The sequence below is a fragment of the Desmodus rotundus genome, chromosome 3 (genome assembly GCF_022682495.2).
Source record: "Desmodus rotundus isolate HL8 chromosome 3, HLdesRot8A.1, whole genome shotgun sequence".
Taxonomy (NCBI): Eukaryota; Metazoa; Chordata; class Mammalia; order Chiroptera; family Phyllostomidae; genus Desmodus; species Desmodus rotundus.
Genome location: NC_071389.1, coordinates 187,895,699 through 187,910,109, shown reverse-complemented (window position 1 = coordinate 187,910,109; position 14,411 = coordinate 187,895,699). Strand labels below are relative to the sequence as shown.

At 42.5% G+C, this 14,411-nt stretch overlaps 1 protein-coding gene across 2 annotated transcripts in view; it reads right to left on the bottom strand.

Moving 5' to 3' along the window:
* STAB2 (stabilin 2) overlaps positions 1 to 14,411 on the bottom strand; it is a 123,727-nt gene that overhangs the window by 77,860 nt on the left and 31,456 nt on the right. For both annotated transcript variants that reach the window (XM_053921971.1, XM_053921972.1), the window contains exons 12-19: positions 13,667 to 13,810; positions 12,052 to 12,195; positions 11,472 to 11,528; positions 11,204 to 11,329; positions 6,725 to 6,778; positions 6,339 to 6,419; positions 4,025 to 4,177; positions 1,140 to 1,202 (exon numbers count right to left, since the gene is read on the bottom strand). In XM_053921971.1, coding sequence (XP_053777946.1) covers positions 1,140 to 1,202; positions 4,025 to 4,177; positions 6,339 to 6,419; positions 6,725 to 6,778; positions 11,204 to 11,329; positions 11,472 to 11,528; positions 12,052 to 12,195; positions 13,667 to 13,810 — 822 coding nt within the window. The remainder of the gene's footprint in view (positions 1 to 1,139; positions 1,203 to 4,024; positions 4,178 to 6,338; positions 6,420 to 6,724; positions 6,779 to 11,203; positions 11,330 to 11,471; positions 11,529 to 12,051; positions 12,196 to 13,666; positions 13,811 to 14,411) is intronic.

Below are 14,411 nucleotides of genomic sequence, written 5' to 3'. Positions count from 1 at the left end.
TATCATCAACTTAACCTTAGAACATTTTGTTTTGACACCAAGAGAGTACATGGCACACGGACTGTGAATTGTACAGCTGTCTGTTTTCCTGTTAGATTAGAGTTCTTGAGACAAAAACAAGATAAAACAAACTATCTTACTCATCTTTTTACCCCCAGAACCAGCACTATACTTCCCAATAGACGTGTATAGAATTCAACCTGAAAAGGTTTTGATGATTCTAGTGTCTTTTTTGGATATTTCTCTCTGGAATAATGCTTGGGAAGAGCAAACACAAATTAAGGGTGGCAGAACATGCCATCCCAAAGTATGCCACTTTGACATAAGGATATTTTGAGCTAAAGGCACCTGAAAAATAGGAGATACAAAAGGGACCCTCTGATTTCTTTTTTTCTTTCTGAAAACAGGAGATAAAACTCCTATGTGAAAGATGCTCTCCCTGTACCAGGAGGGAAGAAATATCTTGTCGCCATGATCAGGGATTTGAAGCCAAGAAAAATCTGTACACACAGACTTCGTTAAAATTACTCATCTTCTGTTAGCCTCCCCATACATTCTAGTTGCTTTCCCAAAATTGCCATTCTTTGTTCAACCTACTAAATAAGCATTTGGGTTTTGTCACTTGTCTGGGTATTCATTCTCCTATGGAGGCTCTCATGTAGGTGTAAAAATCTGTGAGCTTTTCTTCTATTGATCTGTTTCATGTCAGCTTAATTCTGAGGCCCAGCTGGAGACCCTAAGAAACTGGATGTAAGGTGTTGCCTTCCCAACACATTGTGTTTTATTTAAGAGGGAAAAGCAGAGAAGGAATACATTTTTACTGAATGGCTACTTGATTTAGGCATTGTGCTTGGGTTTTCAATCTATGCTAATCTTCTTGTTGTGGTTATTGTTCTTATTACTTACAGGTGAAAACAGTGTAGTAAAAATGTTAAGCAACTTACTTAGGGTTAATATGCAAGGATTCAAACACAGACCTGTGGGTTGCCTGTCTACAATCTCCCAGCTGGTAGGCTAATAGCTAATCTTACATACCCCAGTTGGAGTTAACATGTTTTAAGAGGAAGATTGAAAGGATGAGAAACCACACCAGTGGGGTGCTTGGGTGATGCATGCTTTCATGAAGCTGTCACACTCACTGTGGGCTCGGAGTTGGCAGGACATTTGCTCCAATGTATCAGGGAACAGCTAACACAAGTGCCCTGGAAGGAAAGACAGTGGATCAGCACAGATGCCCCTTTAGAAGGAAGCAGGGGACCACCCTGTCTGGCTTCACACTTCCTCCCTGAGAGAGGCATTCTACCAGAGTAACTGTTGGTCTCTCTCCCCATCCCCTACTGACTCAGAGAAAAGGAGTAAAGACAATGCAGGAGGGTTTTGGGAGAAGGAACTGAGCCTGCTCAGGCCCTTCCTCTCCCTCTTTTAGGGTCAGACAGATAAACTCTCTGCCATCTAGAGAGGCACCTGACCCTCAGGGGACACTGTGGTTGTCAACCTGTGCCAAGGATAAAGTATTAGGATGAAGTCCTTGTTCTCCAATTAGCCTAGCAGTAATGAGGCTGAACACTGAAGCTCCACCTTTTAGTCTCCTGGGTTTTTTGCTCCAGTGGGTCTGAATTCAGGAGCAAGGAAAGGGGTGTATGCCTCCAAATCTCTCCAGATGCATTCTCTGACCTTCTCTACTGGGCTTTGTGCTCTAGCAGGCAGACAGTGAAGGATGGTCTCTTGCGTTTCCTTGTCCACTGCTGATTGGCCTTGGTCAATGGGAGGCACCAGCAGGGTGTTGATGGGTAGGAGGAGAACAAGGTCAAGACATTTCTTCCCTGCTCTCTGTGTGCTTAGGCCCCATCCCTACAGCTCCTGATGATGTCACTTCTTCCACTACTCCCACTCTCACCAGGTTCAGGTAACCCCACTCCCCTTCTTGACCCCTCACTGTGACTCTTTGGTCCTGGGGTGTTAATGACTTCCTGCCATTGCCCCTCCCTGGATGCCCTAACATAACTTGTTTGTTTCCTTAGCCCTGCTCATCTCTCTTCAGTAGCTTCTTCATTAAATTCTCTCCATTTGAACCTTTAGGATAAATTATGTTTCCTGCAGGGACCCTAGACCCTAACAAGTACAGGGTGCTATTTGTTAAAACTCTAAAATCCAAAATAAGTGCCCCTAAATCCAAACGTACATGGCCAAAGGCAGCTATGGGTTCAGCCTGGTGAAAACTGAGACTTCTAGAAGGTGCCAGGAGTTTCTATTCTTTGCTAGCCCAAAATACTTTCCAGAGAACATACTTGTGGTTCCACTAGACAATCAAAACCACCCTAACCCATGAGGAGCAGATAGATTTGATTTTAGACCCAGAGAAAATAGTTGAAGACTTCATTCTGAGACAGATACTACAAAGGTCTTTCTCCTATCCACAATTCTCTGGGTTGTGGTTCAAAGCCACATCTTGATTCTATTCTTTTGGGTGATGGAGAACAAACTTTTGAACATCCTGTGGTTAGGCAACCTTGAACCCAGGGCTGCCCTCATGACTCCACAGGCTTTTCCCCCTGAACTCAAATGGCAGCTGCTCGAGGTGGAGGAACTCTGAAGGAGTCTAATTATTGATTTCTTTTGACTCTTCTCTGCAGAGGCCATGTTTTCCTAGTCTTTGGGCCAGGAGTTGAGACTATTTTCAACTGGCCTGGTCTGATCTTCATCCTGGCCCAAGCCAGGTGATATACCTGCCAGTACTTATTTAAAGGCTTGAACCAAACACAAATCACTGCCAGGGACGGGCTGGGAAAGTGACCAAGTTTCTGTGTCCTAAAGTGTGGTTCTCAGCATTGAATCAAATCCCTCAGTTGGTATGTGAGTGGCCCAGAGGACCGGTACCACCACAGTAGCCTAAAACGTCAGAGTAATTACATTAATTAAGAAATCTGAAATCAAAGCAATGAGCCACAAGCCTGTGCCAGGTACTCAACTGTGTATTTCCAGCCTTCATGACGAGAAGAGGGATCAATAAAATAAAATCTGTAAAAAGATTCCTTGTTCAGTGCACAAGTTCAGTCCAACAATATTGTGAGGACAATTATTGATGTAATATTGAACTGTCCTGAAAAGAAATACTCAGACTTATTGCTGTGACTTTGGGGCTGTGGTTTCTGTGGGAACTGAAAGATCACATGTAACAGCAGTGTTAAAATTTGGGGTGTTCTGATTAAAACCAGATGAGCCAAAAAAGTTGCTATGGAAACAAGAAAGGCCATTAGAAGGTACACAAACTCATAGGCAAATAGTAAGTTTCGTATTTGAAGAGAAGTACAGAAAAATGGATGATGGGCTAGGTCAGAGCACCCGCCAGAGAAGAAATTCTACTTCCAATCCCTCTTAAAGTATTGTGAAGTTAGTGGGTTGAATAGAGTTCCCGCCACAATTTATGTTCCCACAAATTTCAGAATGTGATCTTATTTGGAAACTGAGTCTTCACAGATGTAGTTAGTTAAGATGAGGTCATACTGGATTAGGGTGGGCTCTAAATCTAATGACTCACGTCCTTGCAAGAAGAGAAGGAGATGCACCATGACACATACATAAAAAAAAGCCATCCAAAGATGGAGGAAGAGATTGAACTGATGCAGTTACCAGCCAAGGAACACCAAGGATCTCCGGGAGGCACCAGAAGCTGGAAAAGGCAAGGAAGAATCCCTTCCCCCATCTACCCAAAGCTTCAGAGGGAGCATGGCTCGGCTAATGCTTTGATTTCTGACTTCTGGCCTCCAGAGGTGTAAGAGAATAAATCTCTGTTGCTTTAAGCCATTAAGTTTGTGGTAATTTGTTATAACAGCTTTAGAAAACAATACACTCAGGCAGCATCTATCATTGTAGAAATCCCCCAAAGGAACCTTAGTTTGTGCCTGGCTCTCCATGAAGACAGAAACCTTCTGGGACTGGGCTCCTCAGAACTGGGAGAGCTGGAAACACTGTCTGCTTTGTGAGGCTGTTTAGGGACCCTAATTTCCTTCCCTAGTTTTCTTACCAGTTTCATTTCTCTCTTTGTTTCATCACATCGGTGGGGTAGAATTGGGATGATGGAGGGAGGAATCAGAACTCCAGCCAGTGTGTAAATTTGGCCATTTTTGGCAGTGACCTCAAGTTCTTCCATTGCCACATCATTTGCCAGAATCTGCCCCTGGAAAGAAGCAATGACGTCTTTCATTCCGTCCTTCAGGAACACCAGTGGTCCCCTGGAAGATCTGCATAGTGGCCACCTCACTGGAGAACTTCAACTTCACTTAACTTTTCAGCGAGTGGATGATTTGCTACTAGAAGGGCTTGGCTGACAGGGAAAGATGAATCTGTTAAATGAATTTTTGATTAATGCCAGACAAGGATGTTCTTGCAGCAATGGACTGTGCAGGTGCTATACTAGGGAAGAGTTATAACAATTTTAGTCAATATATTTGACTAAACTAGATGCCAAGGGTAAAGCAGTGAAAGAGACAGGCTTGCATCCAAACAAAGAAAAGAGACTTTAAACAAGTAATTGGCAACCAGTTAATTATTTAATTACAATGATAATAAGTGCCACCAAGTGGAAGTAAAGAGGTCTGTGAGAACATGCAATAGGAGGAGCATGGGGAAGTCTGGGGGTCCAGAGGTCCTTAGTGGTCCTGCCCCACAATATATTTGTTATGACACTTTGGGCAAATTAGCTGACCTCTCTGTGGTGATCCATTCACATTCATTCAGATACATTTATTGACCTTGTGATGTATCAGTAAACAAACTAAGACATGTTCCTGCTTATGTCGTAGGGAAGGGAGCAGAAAATGGACAAATTAGTGAGAAATTCTGACCTCCACTTTTCCCCCAAATCTGCTCCACCTGCAGTACTAATGGCAACTCATCTTTGCGGTTGCTCAAGTCAAAAGTTTGGGACTCATCCTTAGCTTCCTCTCTCTTTATTCCCCAATCCATCAGCACATTTTGTTACATCTACCCTCAAAATATCTTCAGAATTCAACTACTTCTCATTATATCCCTGTGACCACCCTAGTCCGAGTCACCATCATTCTTCTCAATTGCCTCCTGATCTGTCTCCCAAAATGTACATCTGATCACATCATTCCACTGCCCAAAATCCTCCAGTGGCTTTTCAACTCATTCGAAGTTAAGAGCCTATGTCCTTACCTTGAATTCTTAGGCCCTGCATACCCTGACCCCACCTCTCCTTCTCCCTTCCACTGTCTTGACATCCTCTCTAAACTTCTCACTTCTACTCTCTCTGATCTAGCCACACTGACCTTGCTGATTCCTCGAACAGGTCGGGCACAGTCCTTGCTTCGTGCCTTTGCACTTACTCTTCCTCTCCCTGGAGTGATCTTTCCCAAATAGTCACACTGCTTCTCCCTTGCTTTCTTTCAGGTCTTTGCTGATATGTTTTCTTCTCCATGAGGATTTCTTGGGCACTTTATCTAAAATGTCAGCCCCCTCCCTGCTTTCTAGTCCCCTTCCTTGCTTTGCTGCTTTTCCTCTTCTCACTTCCAATTCCCTAACACGTGGCATATTTTACTTTTTGTTTATCGCCCATCCTCCTATATACTAGAATGAAAGTTCCACACAATCAGAGCTTTCGTATGCTCACTGAGCTACCTTCAGGACCTAAAATGGTGTCTGGCACGAAGTAGGCACTCAATAGATATTTGTTGAAAGGTTGAGTGGTCATTCATCATCATCATCAACAATGAATCGACAGGAGACACAATCTCTATGCTGCCAGACTTTTGCTGATATTACAACCCCAGGGAGTTAGCTGAATAATGCTGCCTTCTTTGAGTTTCTTAAATCAGTCATGTTGTCTCCCACCTCAGGGCCTTTGCACATGTTCTTACTGCTGCCTAGAGCTCTCTTCTACTCTTCTTTGTCCAAGTTCACTCTACTCATCTTTCAAGTCTTGGCCAAATCCTCACTTTCTCACTAAGGACCTCTGGACCCCCAGACTTCCTCCTGCTCCTCCTATTGCATGTTCTCACAGACCTCTTAACTTCCACTTGGTGGCACTTATTATCATTGTTATTAAATAATTAACTGGTTGCTAATTAGTTGTTTAAAGTCCCTTTTCTTTGTTGGGATGGAAGCCTGTCTCTCTCACTGCTTCACCCTTGGCATCTAGTTCAGACTGTCACACATGTAGCTCCTCAGCAGGCATTTGGTGAAAAAGGTAAAAAATGAATGAAATAATCATAAAGATTTTAAGCCTTTGAATTAGCGAAGAGGTAGGATAACCTAAAGAATAATCATAAGAAGGGCAAAAAATAAGTCACAAAACCAGTGGTAGAATCTTCACCTACATTGCTGGTTGTGTTAAATTGTATGATCTGGTTGGCCATGCTCCTAATGTGAAAGGTCGAAATGAGGGCGGCCACTTCAAGCTGCAATGAGAACAACAGACAGAAACATTTAGAGCGATACACAGAACCCTGCCTTCATAAAGCCCTCACTAGAAAAAACAGCCTGCAGGTTTATGGAATAAATAATGGGACCTTTGATGTCATGCATCTTTGTGGTTTTGAAGATGGCTTTGATAGAAGGCTCATCATTCATAGCTAAGGGTACACTTGGAACTACAGAAAAAGGACAATTGACACCTATTTTTCTAGCATCAAATATTGCAACTTAAGACTAGGTCAGATACCTTAAAAGCAGGGGGGGAAAGAGCAGGAGAAATAGGGCCAACCTGGGTAAAGGGGACAATGTGGTGTCTGACAAGTTCCAGAAGCTTCTGAGATCCCTGCAAAGGAATTAAAATACTTATTAAGTCAATGAAGAAAACAAAACACCACCCCTGTCTTGTGGGAACCTCCTCAAATGACTTTGGACACTTAGTCAAGAAAAGTAAGTAACCCATACTCTCTTTATTGGGAAGTCCAGGTTGAGAAAAATCCCATCCCCTAAATAGCTAACATTTACCAAATTCCTACTCTGGCAGAGGCTGATCTGAAAACATGTGCAGATTTCCTTTACTCCCCTCAACAGCCCTGTGAAGCAGGGACTACTGTCGAGTCATTCTATGTATGATAACACTGAATTTTAAAGACATGTCCAAGGTCACAAAGCTAACTTAGGATATAAATCTAAGAATTAGCCCACACTCTCAGTCACTCTTCTCCATGACCTCTTTGAATGCCCAAGGCTACCTTCTGGATTTTCTACTACAGTCTTAGTTTATGATTCTGCTTCACTTTTGCCATAACCACATACTGATTATTGAGGAGTATACAGTCCTTATTTGAATCTCTTCGCCAGGACGCTTTCATTTCTGAGCTCCCCTGGTACATGGGCATTTCTCTTGCAAAGCCCTTACCAAGATTTCTCATGCTTCAGAAAATGGAAGCGAGAGTGGATGAAAAAGAGGGTCTTGGGACTATAAACAGGATGAGCAGTCCCCATAAGGGTACTGTGGAGAGAACACACAGAGTTGAGGAGCCCAAGGACCACTCTCTTTGGGGGGAACAAGCTGGTGGCAGTGGTGGTGGTCTATTGCAGGATGTCGCAATCTTCCAGCTGATCCAGAGCTGGGAGTTGCAAGCTTCACAGCCCTTGAATCTGTTTCTTAAGTGGCACAGCCATAGTTACTAGGTAAATGATTGCAAATCAAGATCATAGTAATGCCCAAGGGGCTGACCATTCTAGGGACATGTTCCAACAGTGTGAAGTCCCAGATCAAAAGGAAGTCCTGCTGAATCTGAGTTCTGTTCACCCAGACTTCTCTGCATTTGGCCCTGGTTCCTATGCAGGGGAGTTACCTGTAAGTAAGGTGACCACATATCCTGGTTTTTCTGGCACAACTCTCATTGTCCTGGCAGCCCCAATTGCTCTCAGAGTTGTCCTGGTGTAAATGATAAATTATATGGCTACCATATCTGTAAGTCAATAGCATTATGTGCAGGGCACGGCTGCCAAAAAGAGTGTTGAAGTTGACTACCATCTGTAGTACTCTTTCTGCTACCATGTGACCTTGAGCAAGTCACTTAATCACTTACTTTCCCTTTTATGATACTTTATGGTACCCTGGAGTGAGACTTGCAGGCAAAAACAATGCTGTTACAAACTTGGATGCTCAGGGGCAGAAGGGGTAAGAAAAAGTGGGTGCCACTGGGGAAAATGTCAGACCGAACTGCACTGCAAACTTCTGGAAGGCAGGAACTGGGTCTGTCTATTTTATTAATCACTACGTCTCCATCCAGTACAGTATGGGGCACATGGAAGGCACTGCATAAGCATTTATGACAATAAATTAAGAGGAAGGGGGTCCCTACTGAGCTGGACCTCAGGATCCTGAGTTTTATCCTGCTTCTGCTTCTGCGTGACCTTGAGCAAACCACTTAACTCCTCCACTCACAGCTTCACCTGAAAATAAAGGGACTGGTCAGGACTCCTTCCAGCCCCCTAATTCTATATGGAGGACTTTAATGACTGAGTAATCCACTTCTAAAGCCTCGATAATTAATTGGTGTGGGATCCTTTTTACAAGAAACAGGAGAATGAAAGGGACAAAGGCATAGATCAGCATCACCCCTGCCCCTGTGTGTGCCCACTGCCTTATCTGGCTGGGGGCCACCTTCCCATTAGAATTCAGCCCAGCACGGCTCACAGTGATAGGATGTGCTTCCAGGTGCTGTTGTCGTAGAAAATTCTTTTGGGGAAGTGTATTCTTTCCCTTATAAGGACATCCACTTCCTCCCAGCTGTTCTAGGTAACAAGAACAACAACAATAACAACAAAAATCAAACCTCTGGGTGCCAGAGAGAGTTTTTTCCTCAATTGAATGACCTTGAATTCTGTAAATCCACTTCCTTTTGTCCCATTTAAGTTTCAAGGTATATGAGAATTGGCAAGGGCCAATCCCTCCCCCTTTTGCTTTTATTTCTGTCTAGTTCAAGGACAAAGTCATATACTAGGGCTTATAATCAGTAGCTGTGGTCTTTGTGGGAATGGGATGATTTTGAGACCGAAACACTTTTTTCAGGGAGAAATAAAGAGATACACTGGAAAGGAAACATGGCATCCCAAATGAGAATTAGAAACCACTCTTCTACTGAGATTGGTTGGTTTTCTATTTTATTGGTGTAGCTGATGGAAATTTCACTGTCTCCAGCTGAGGTTCTTCTTGGAAGAAACAACTAACGGGTGCTAGTAAGATGAATGAAGACAGAAGTCGCTTCCAATAGGTTGAGAAATTTTAACCCACCCAGGCTGTGTACTTGAGAAAGAGGCAAAGTGGTTGTTTCATCCTTTATCTAGAAATTGAAGTGGAAAAACAGTTTATGACTGAGGACAAAGAGACTTGGAGGGTTATATTCTTTGCAGGAAGAAAAATATTGCCTGAAAGAGAAAAGAGATTGAGAGCCAGGAGTAGTGGTGTGTTAGTAATCATTTCTATGGGGAGAAAATAAGCCATGATTTATAGTGTTGGTCAATTTCTATGGTATAAATCACCACGGGCTGATTTCAAGCTACCAGTGTGACCTCAGTGAATAGAGCTGGGAAGAGGTGCTCACAATGTACTCGGGAGAGCCTGAGGGAGAGCCTGAGGGTGCCGGCTCCAGACACCCTCGGAAGGGATTACAGGGGAGGAAAAAAGAGAAAAGCTTTTCTGAGTGAAGGTGCTTGACACAAAAGCAGGGAGGTTGATTTGTTTTCTATTCTCGTTAAAAGGTTTTGTTTTAATTTTAGGTGTACCTGATTATGTGTCTGAGAACTCCTTTATTATTAAAAATATCTGTATCAGAAGCTCATGCACTCAGAGAGGACATATCAGGATTGTAATAATTTCCCAGGGGAGCAACATTACTTTTTTAGCTTTAAAATTAGGTAGGTATAAGTTTGAATTCTAAAGACAGATATAACAGATTTTTTTTTCCCCAACAGCTAAGTTTCAGAAAATTTGAGTGTGAATCATATGTTTAAAATAAGATCCTATTTTTAAGACACTGGGAAATACAGCATTTTTAATGAAAACCTGTAGCAAGTCCTTTAATATGATGAACATCTGTTTGCAATGTAAGGGAGCTTGCCTCCTTAGTTATCTCCTTGATGCATACCTTTTTAATCCAAAGTTTCCTGAAAGTAAGATATCCTTGTAGTACTGGAAAGTATTCTAAAAATGGAGGTATCCACATGAACCTCTAAACCATACACAAACAGGTTTCAGGGTTCCAGAAGGAGTGTGGCCTGGGCTACCCGAGTTAAAGCTGGTGTTTACCAAAATGTCTATTTCTGGGCCTCCTTCCAGTACCATTAAATCAGAGTACTTGGGGAAAGGTTCTGGAATATGCCTAGTTTTAATGAGCTCCCTCGGTGATTCCTAAGCATATGAAAGTGAGGGAATCATTAACCTAAAATATCTGGATCTCCCCTTCTGCGTAATCGGCACTAATCTATATGAGGTGTAGGCAGTCTTGCTCATTCATGGCCACGATGGCAGCATGATTCCAGGACGCTGGAAGGAAGCCGTGGCCCTTTCACCAGTTGACATTCTAATGAAAAAAACTCCATAGTTAACTATTCTTCTCTTCACTTCAAGACTGTTATTTCTGGGAGAGGAAACACTTTAGATGCTTTCAGTCATTTACACCTTAGCTTGAAGGAGTAACAAAATCTCCTTTTCTACAGAAGATTGTGAGAGAATTGAAGGTTTATGGTTTACAAAGAGAGGATTACAGTGGACAGAGATGAAAGCAATCAAAAGGAAAGGCTGAATCATCTAAAATAAAAAAAAAAACATTTATGCCTTTTAAATTTAGCCTAGACCTGGTCCAGAATGGCCTAGTTTATAGACTTCATTTTCTAGATAGTTTTAGGGTTGTAGAGAACTTAAAATACTATTTTGCTACTGAGAAATATTAGAAGAGACAGGGCTGATTAAACCAGCCATTTAGATTTGGGGATGCAAATAGATTTTATTTCCTATGCCTAGTCTGATTGACTGGTCACAACTATTTGGAACTCCACTGAGGAGAAGTAAGCCACTGAAACACCAGGCTTAGTTCCAGAGAACTGTGATCGATTAATGATGTCTGCCTTGGTTGTGGGAGGGTAGGTAGTGATATGTGTGTGACTTTTTTGCCATGCCCAGTTTAGGAAAAGCCTGTCTGGACACGGACTGAGGCAGTGGTGCTGACATGATACCATCAGAGTAAGAAGGAAACAATACCTCTGGAGAGAGGAGGTAATCGAGAGTGCCATCCTCCATGTTATTCAATGCTTCATTACTTGGAACAAAAATGGTGTATGGTTCACCAGCTCCATCCTCATCATAGGCATGCCCCATGTTGGTTTTCTGCATTTAAGAAGTAAAATTTTATATCTGCAACTATCTCAGACAAGTATTTAAGTCTTCAAAATATTGATAATAAACACATTTGCTAATTTTACAAAGGCCGAGCCTAAAAATTTCCCAGAAATTCATGAAAAGTACGTACCTCTAACAAAGATCTGAACTTGCTGTATCTTGGTTGTAGCATTGTCGTTATGGTTTGCTAAAAACAGACATTTAAAACAAATAGTAAAAAAAAAAGGTGGTTGAGAAAATAGACACCCTAACTTTAAAAGACAGAGTTTATGTGTAAGTGTGGATAGTTACAAATATTTTCTGTTGCTTTTGAAACAGTAGTTTAGACCTACACATCCTGAAATGGCCTCCAACAAATAGGTCAGAGGGAATAAATGTTATTGAAATGAGATAGCCCTCCTCCATAAAGCATGAGAGAGAAGTTTTCACTGGTCACTGGACTGAGTGGTCAGATGCAGCCCTGAAAGAGGGCTGCAGGGTCACAGAATCAAGGTCTTTCCTACACCTACTGCACGTCTTTCTCTCTGGAGAGGTGTCTGGAGTTCTGTTGAAAACAGATAAATGATCCCATCTTCCCAGTGGTGGGGGTGCTAGCACAAATGAGGGACAAATATATACTGCTGGCATACATTTGCTTTTTGGACGTGACCCTCCATGGAACAAAGGAAGATGAACTTGGGTTGATGTCACTCTCAGCTGAAATATCTCACCTCCATGTTGCTCTTAAATGTGGGTGCCATCTTGTCCATGGCTCGGTCAAGAATGTGCAGTAGCCCGTTGGAAGCAACTATGTTCCCCTCTATAATTTTTACCTTCTTTTTACCTCCATGGAGTTTAAGCTTTAGCTGATTGTCCTATAACACCAAGGGAGAATAAAATTAGTGGGGTGGCCTTGAACGAGTGAGTACTGGACTAGAAGTCAGAGGTCCCTGGGTCCAGCCATTTAATAGCTGTGTGATCTTGAATAAGTCACTTAACCTGAAATGGGGATGATGGTATCTGCTGGATTGGCTTCACAGGGTTTTCATTAAGATCAGATGATGTAGCTTGTGAAATCACTGATGACTATCATGCTGAATGTGAATAAGGCATTACAAGTCTCCCCTAATAATCTGCAACCTCCAAAAAGGCAAAACTATTCAATTTACTATAAATATATCATCTTTTTCCTTCCTTCCTTCCTTCCTTCCTTCCTTCCTTCCTTCCTTCCTTCCTTCCTTTCTTCCTTCCTTCCTTCCTTTCTTTCTTTCTTTCTTTCTTTCTTTCTTTCTTTCTTTCTTTCTTTCTTTCTTTCTTTCTTTCTTTCTTTCTTTCTTTCTTTCTTTCTTTCTTTCTTTCTCACCTAAGGATATATTTATTGCTGAGGGCGGGGGAGGAGAGAGAGAATTGTTTGGTTGTCTCCCATACACATCCCAACCAGGATCAAACACGCATCCTAGGTATGTTCCCTGACCAGGAATTTGGTGTATGGGACAATGCTCCAGCCGACTGAACCACCCGGCCAGGGCACATCACTTATTGTATTTTAGTATCTTGTACAGAGAAGGCATACAGTAAAAAATATTTGTTGAGTGAATAACAAAAGCTAATTCCTTCTTCCTCCCATGTGGCTCCTATAAGTTACAGACTTAGTAAATATTTGTTGACTGGATAGGGGAATGAATGCATGTATGTCCTTGGGAGAAAGACCTGCATTTGAACCCTGGCTCTGGCAAAATGTCCTTCTGGCAAAAGGGTTGCTGTGAATCTTACCTAACATAAGTAAAGATTTACCCTAGTACCTTGCATAGAGTAAGTGCTCAGTAATCAACTATAGGTATTTGGTAAAACATAACTGTAGAGTCCATAATGCACACACACACACACACACTGTCGATTAGTCATGTGTACCTCCGCAAAGTTACAGAAAGAGCTATTTTTGAAAGGGGGGGATAGTTTGGTTAAAAAAACAAAACAGAGCTAATGGCATTAGGGAAGATGGAATGTTACACAGGAGAGGATGGACAAACTCCAGCAATCTAAAACAGACATCATCCGTTTCCTTTTAAGAACAAGGCTGATCTGGCTTTGCGCTGATACTTCCAGGGAACAGGCTGGCTGCAAAGTTTCTCCTTCCTGCTCACAGTTTAGTGGTTACCTTGAAAACCAAACGCTTTATGACCCCCTTTTTATAACAGTCTGCCACTCTCCTACATGACCCTTTCTGGTGTTGCTCCCCACTTCTTCCTATGCAGGGAAGTTCTTTGACAAACAGGGAGAGCCAGCTGTGGGTGCTGACTCAGTGGACAGTTCTGTTCTGGGAGTGGACATTAGAGAAACCCTTACCTTATCACCACTGAGGATTTCTCCCGGCCTTCCCGTCAAAGTGTAGAATGTGTCTGTGTTATTCATACTCTCGGTGCTCATCTGTCCAGCAATTATGTGGAGTTTCACGAAGTACTGAGTAGCCTTATTATCCACCAAAAGCCCCTTCACCAAAAAAAGAGAGCCCTTTCCTTTAGTCATCTCCATTGTCGGAAGGAACAGGTGAGGTTTATGATTCATACATTGACTTGTTCATCACAGACATCAAAGTCATTGCGCTCTCACTCGGATTACAGATACAGGCGCCTTTCCCTGTGCACAGCTGCACTGGCCAGGCCTTAAAGGGAGCGGAAAGCTGGAGAGTGAAAGGTGATGCAGATTATACTCTCCAACCAGGGAGGTGCTCTAGCCTGGAAACTGACACAGTGGAGAGAGCACAGCATCTGGTCCAGGAAGAACACGGAGCGGGGCGGGCACCGAGGAATCATCTTGTGCTCAGGAAGCAGATGAAAATGAAATATAAAGTTAGGTGAAAGGAGCAGGCAGAGTGGACCAATGGAGCTTTTGAACAGTAATATTAAGATTTTTGGAATCCATTGGACCAAATCTACATTTTTTTAGGATATCATCAACAATCAACAAACACAGATTTTTAAAAAATTAACTTTCTGTAACTGAATCTGTTTATTAAACAAGAGACCACACGCGAAGTGCCCGCCCAGAGGCGTGCAGTCTTTACCAGTTCTCCCCAACAGGAGAGAAGGGA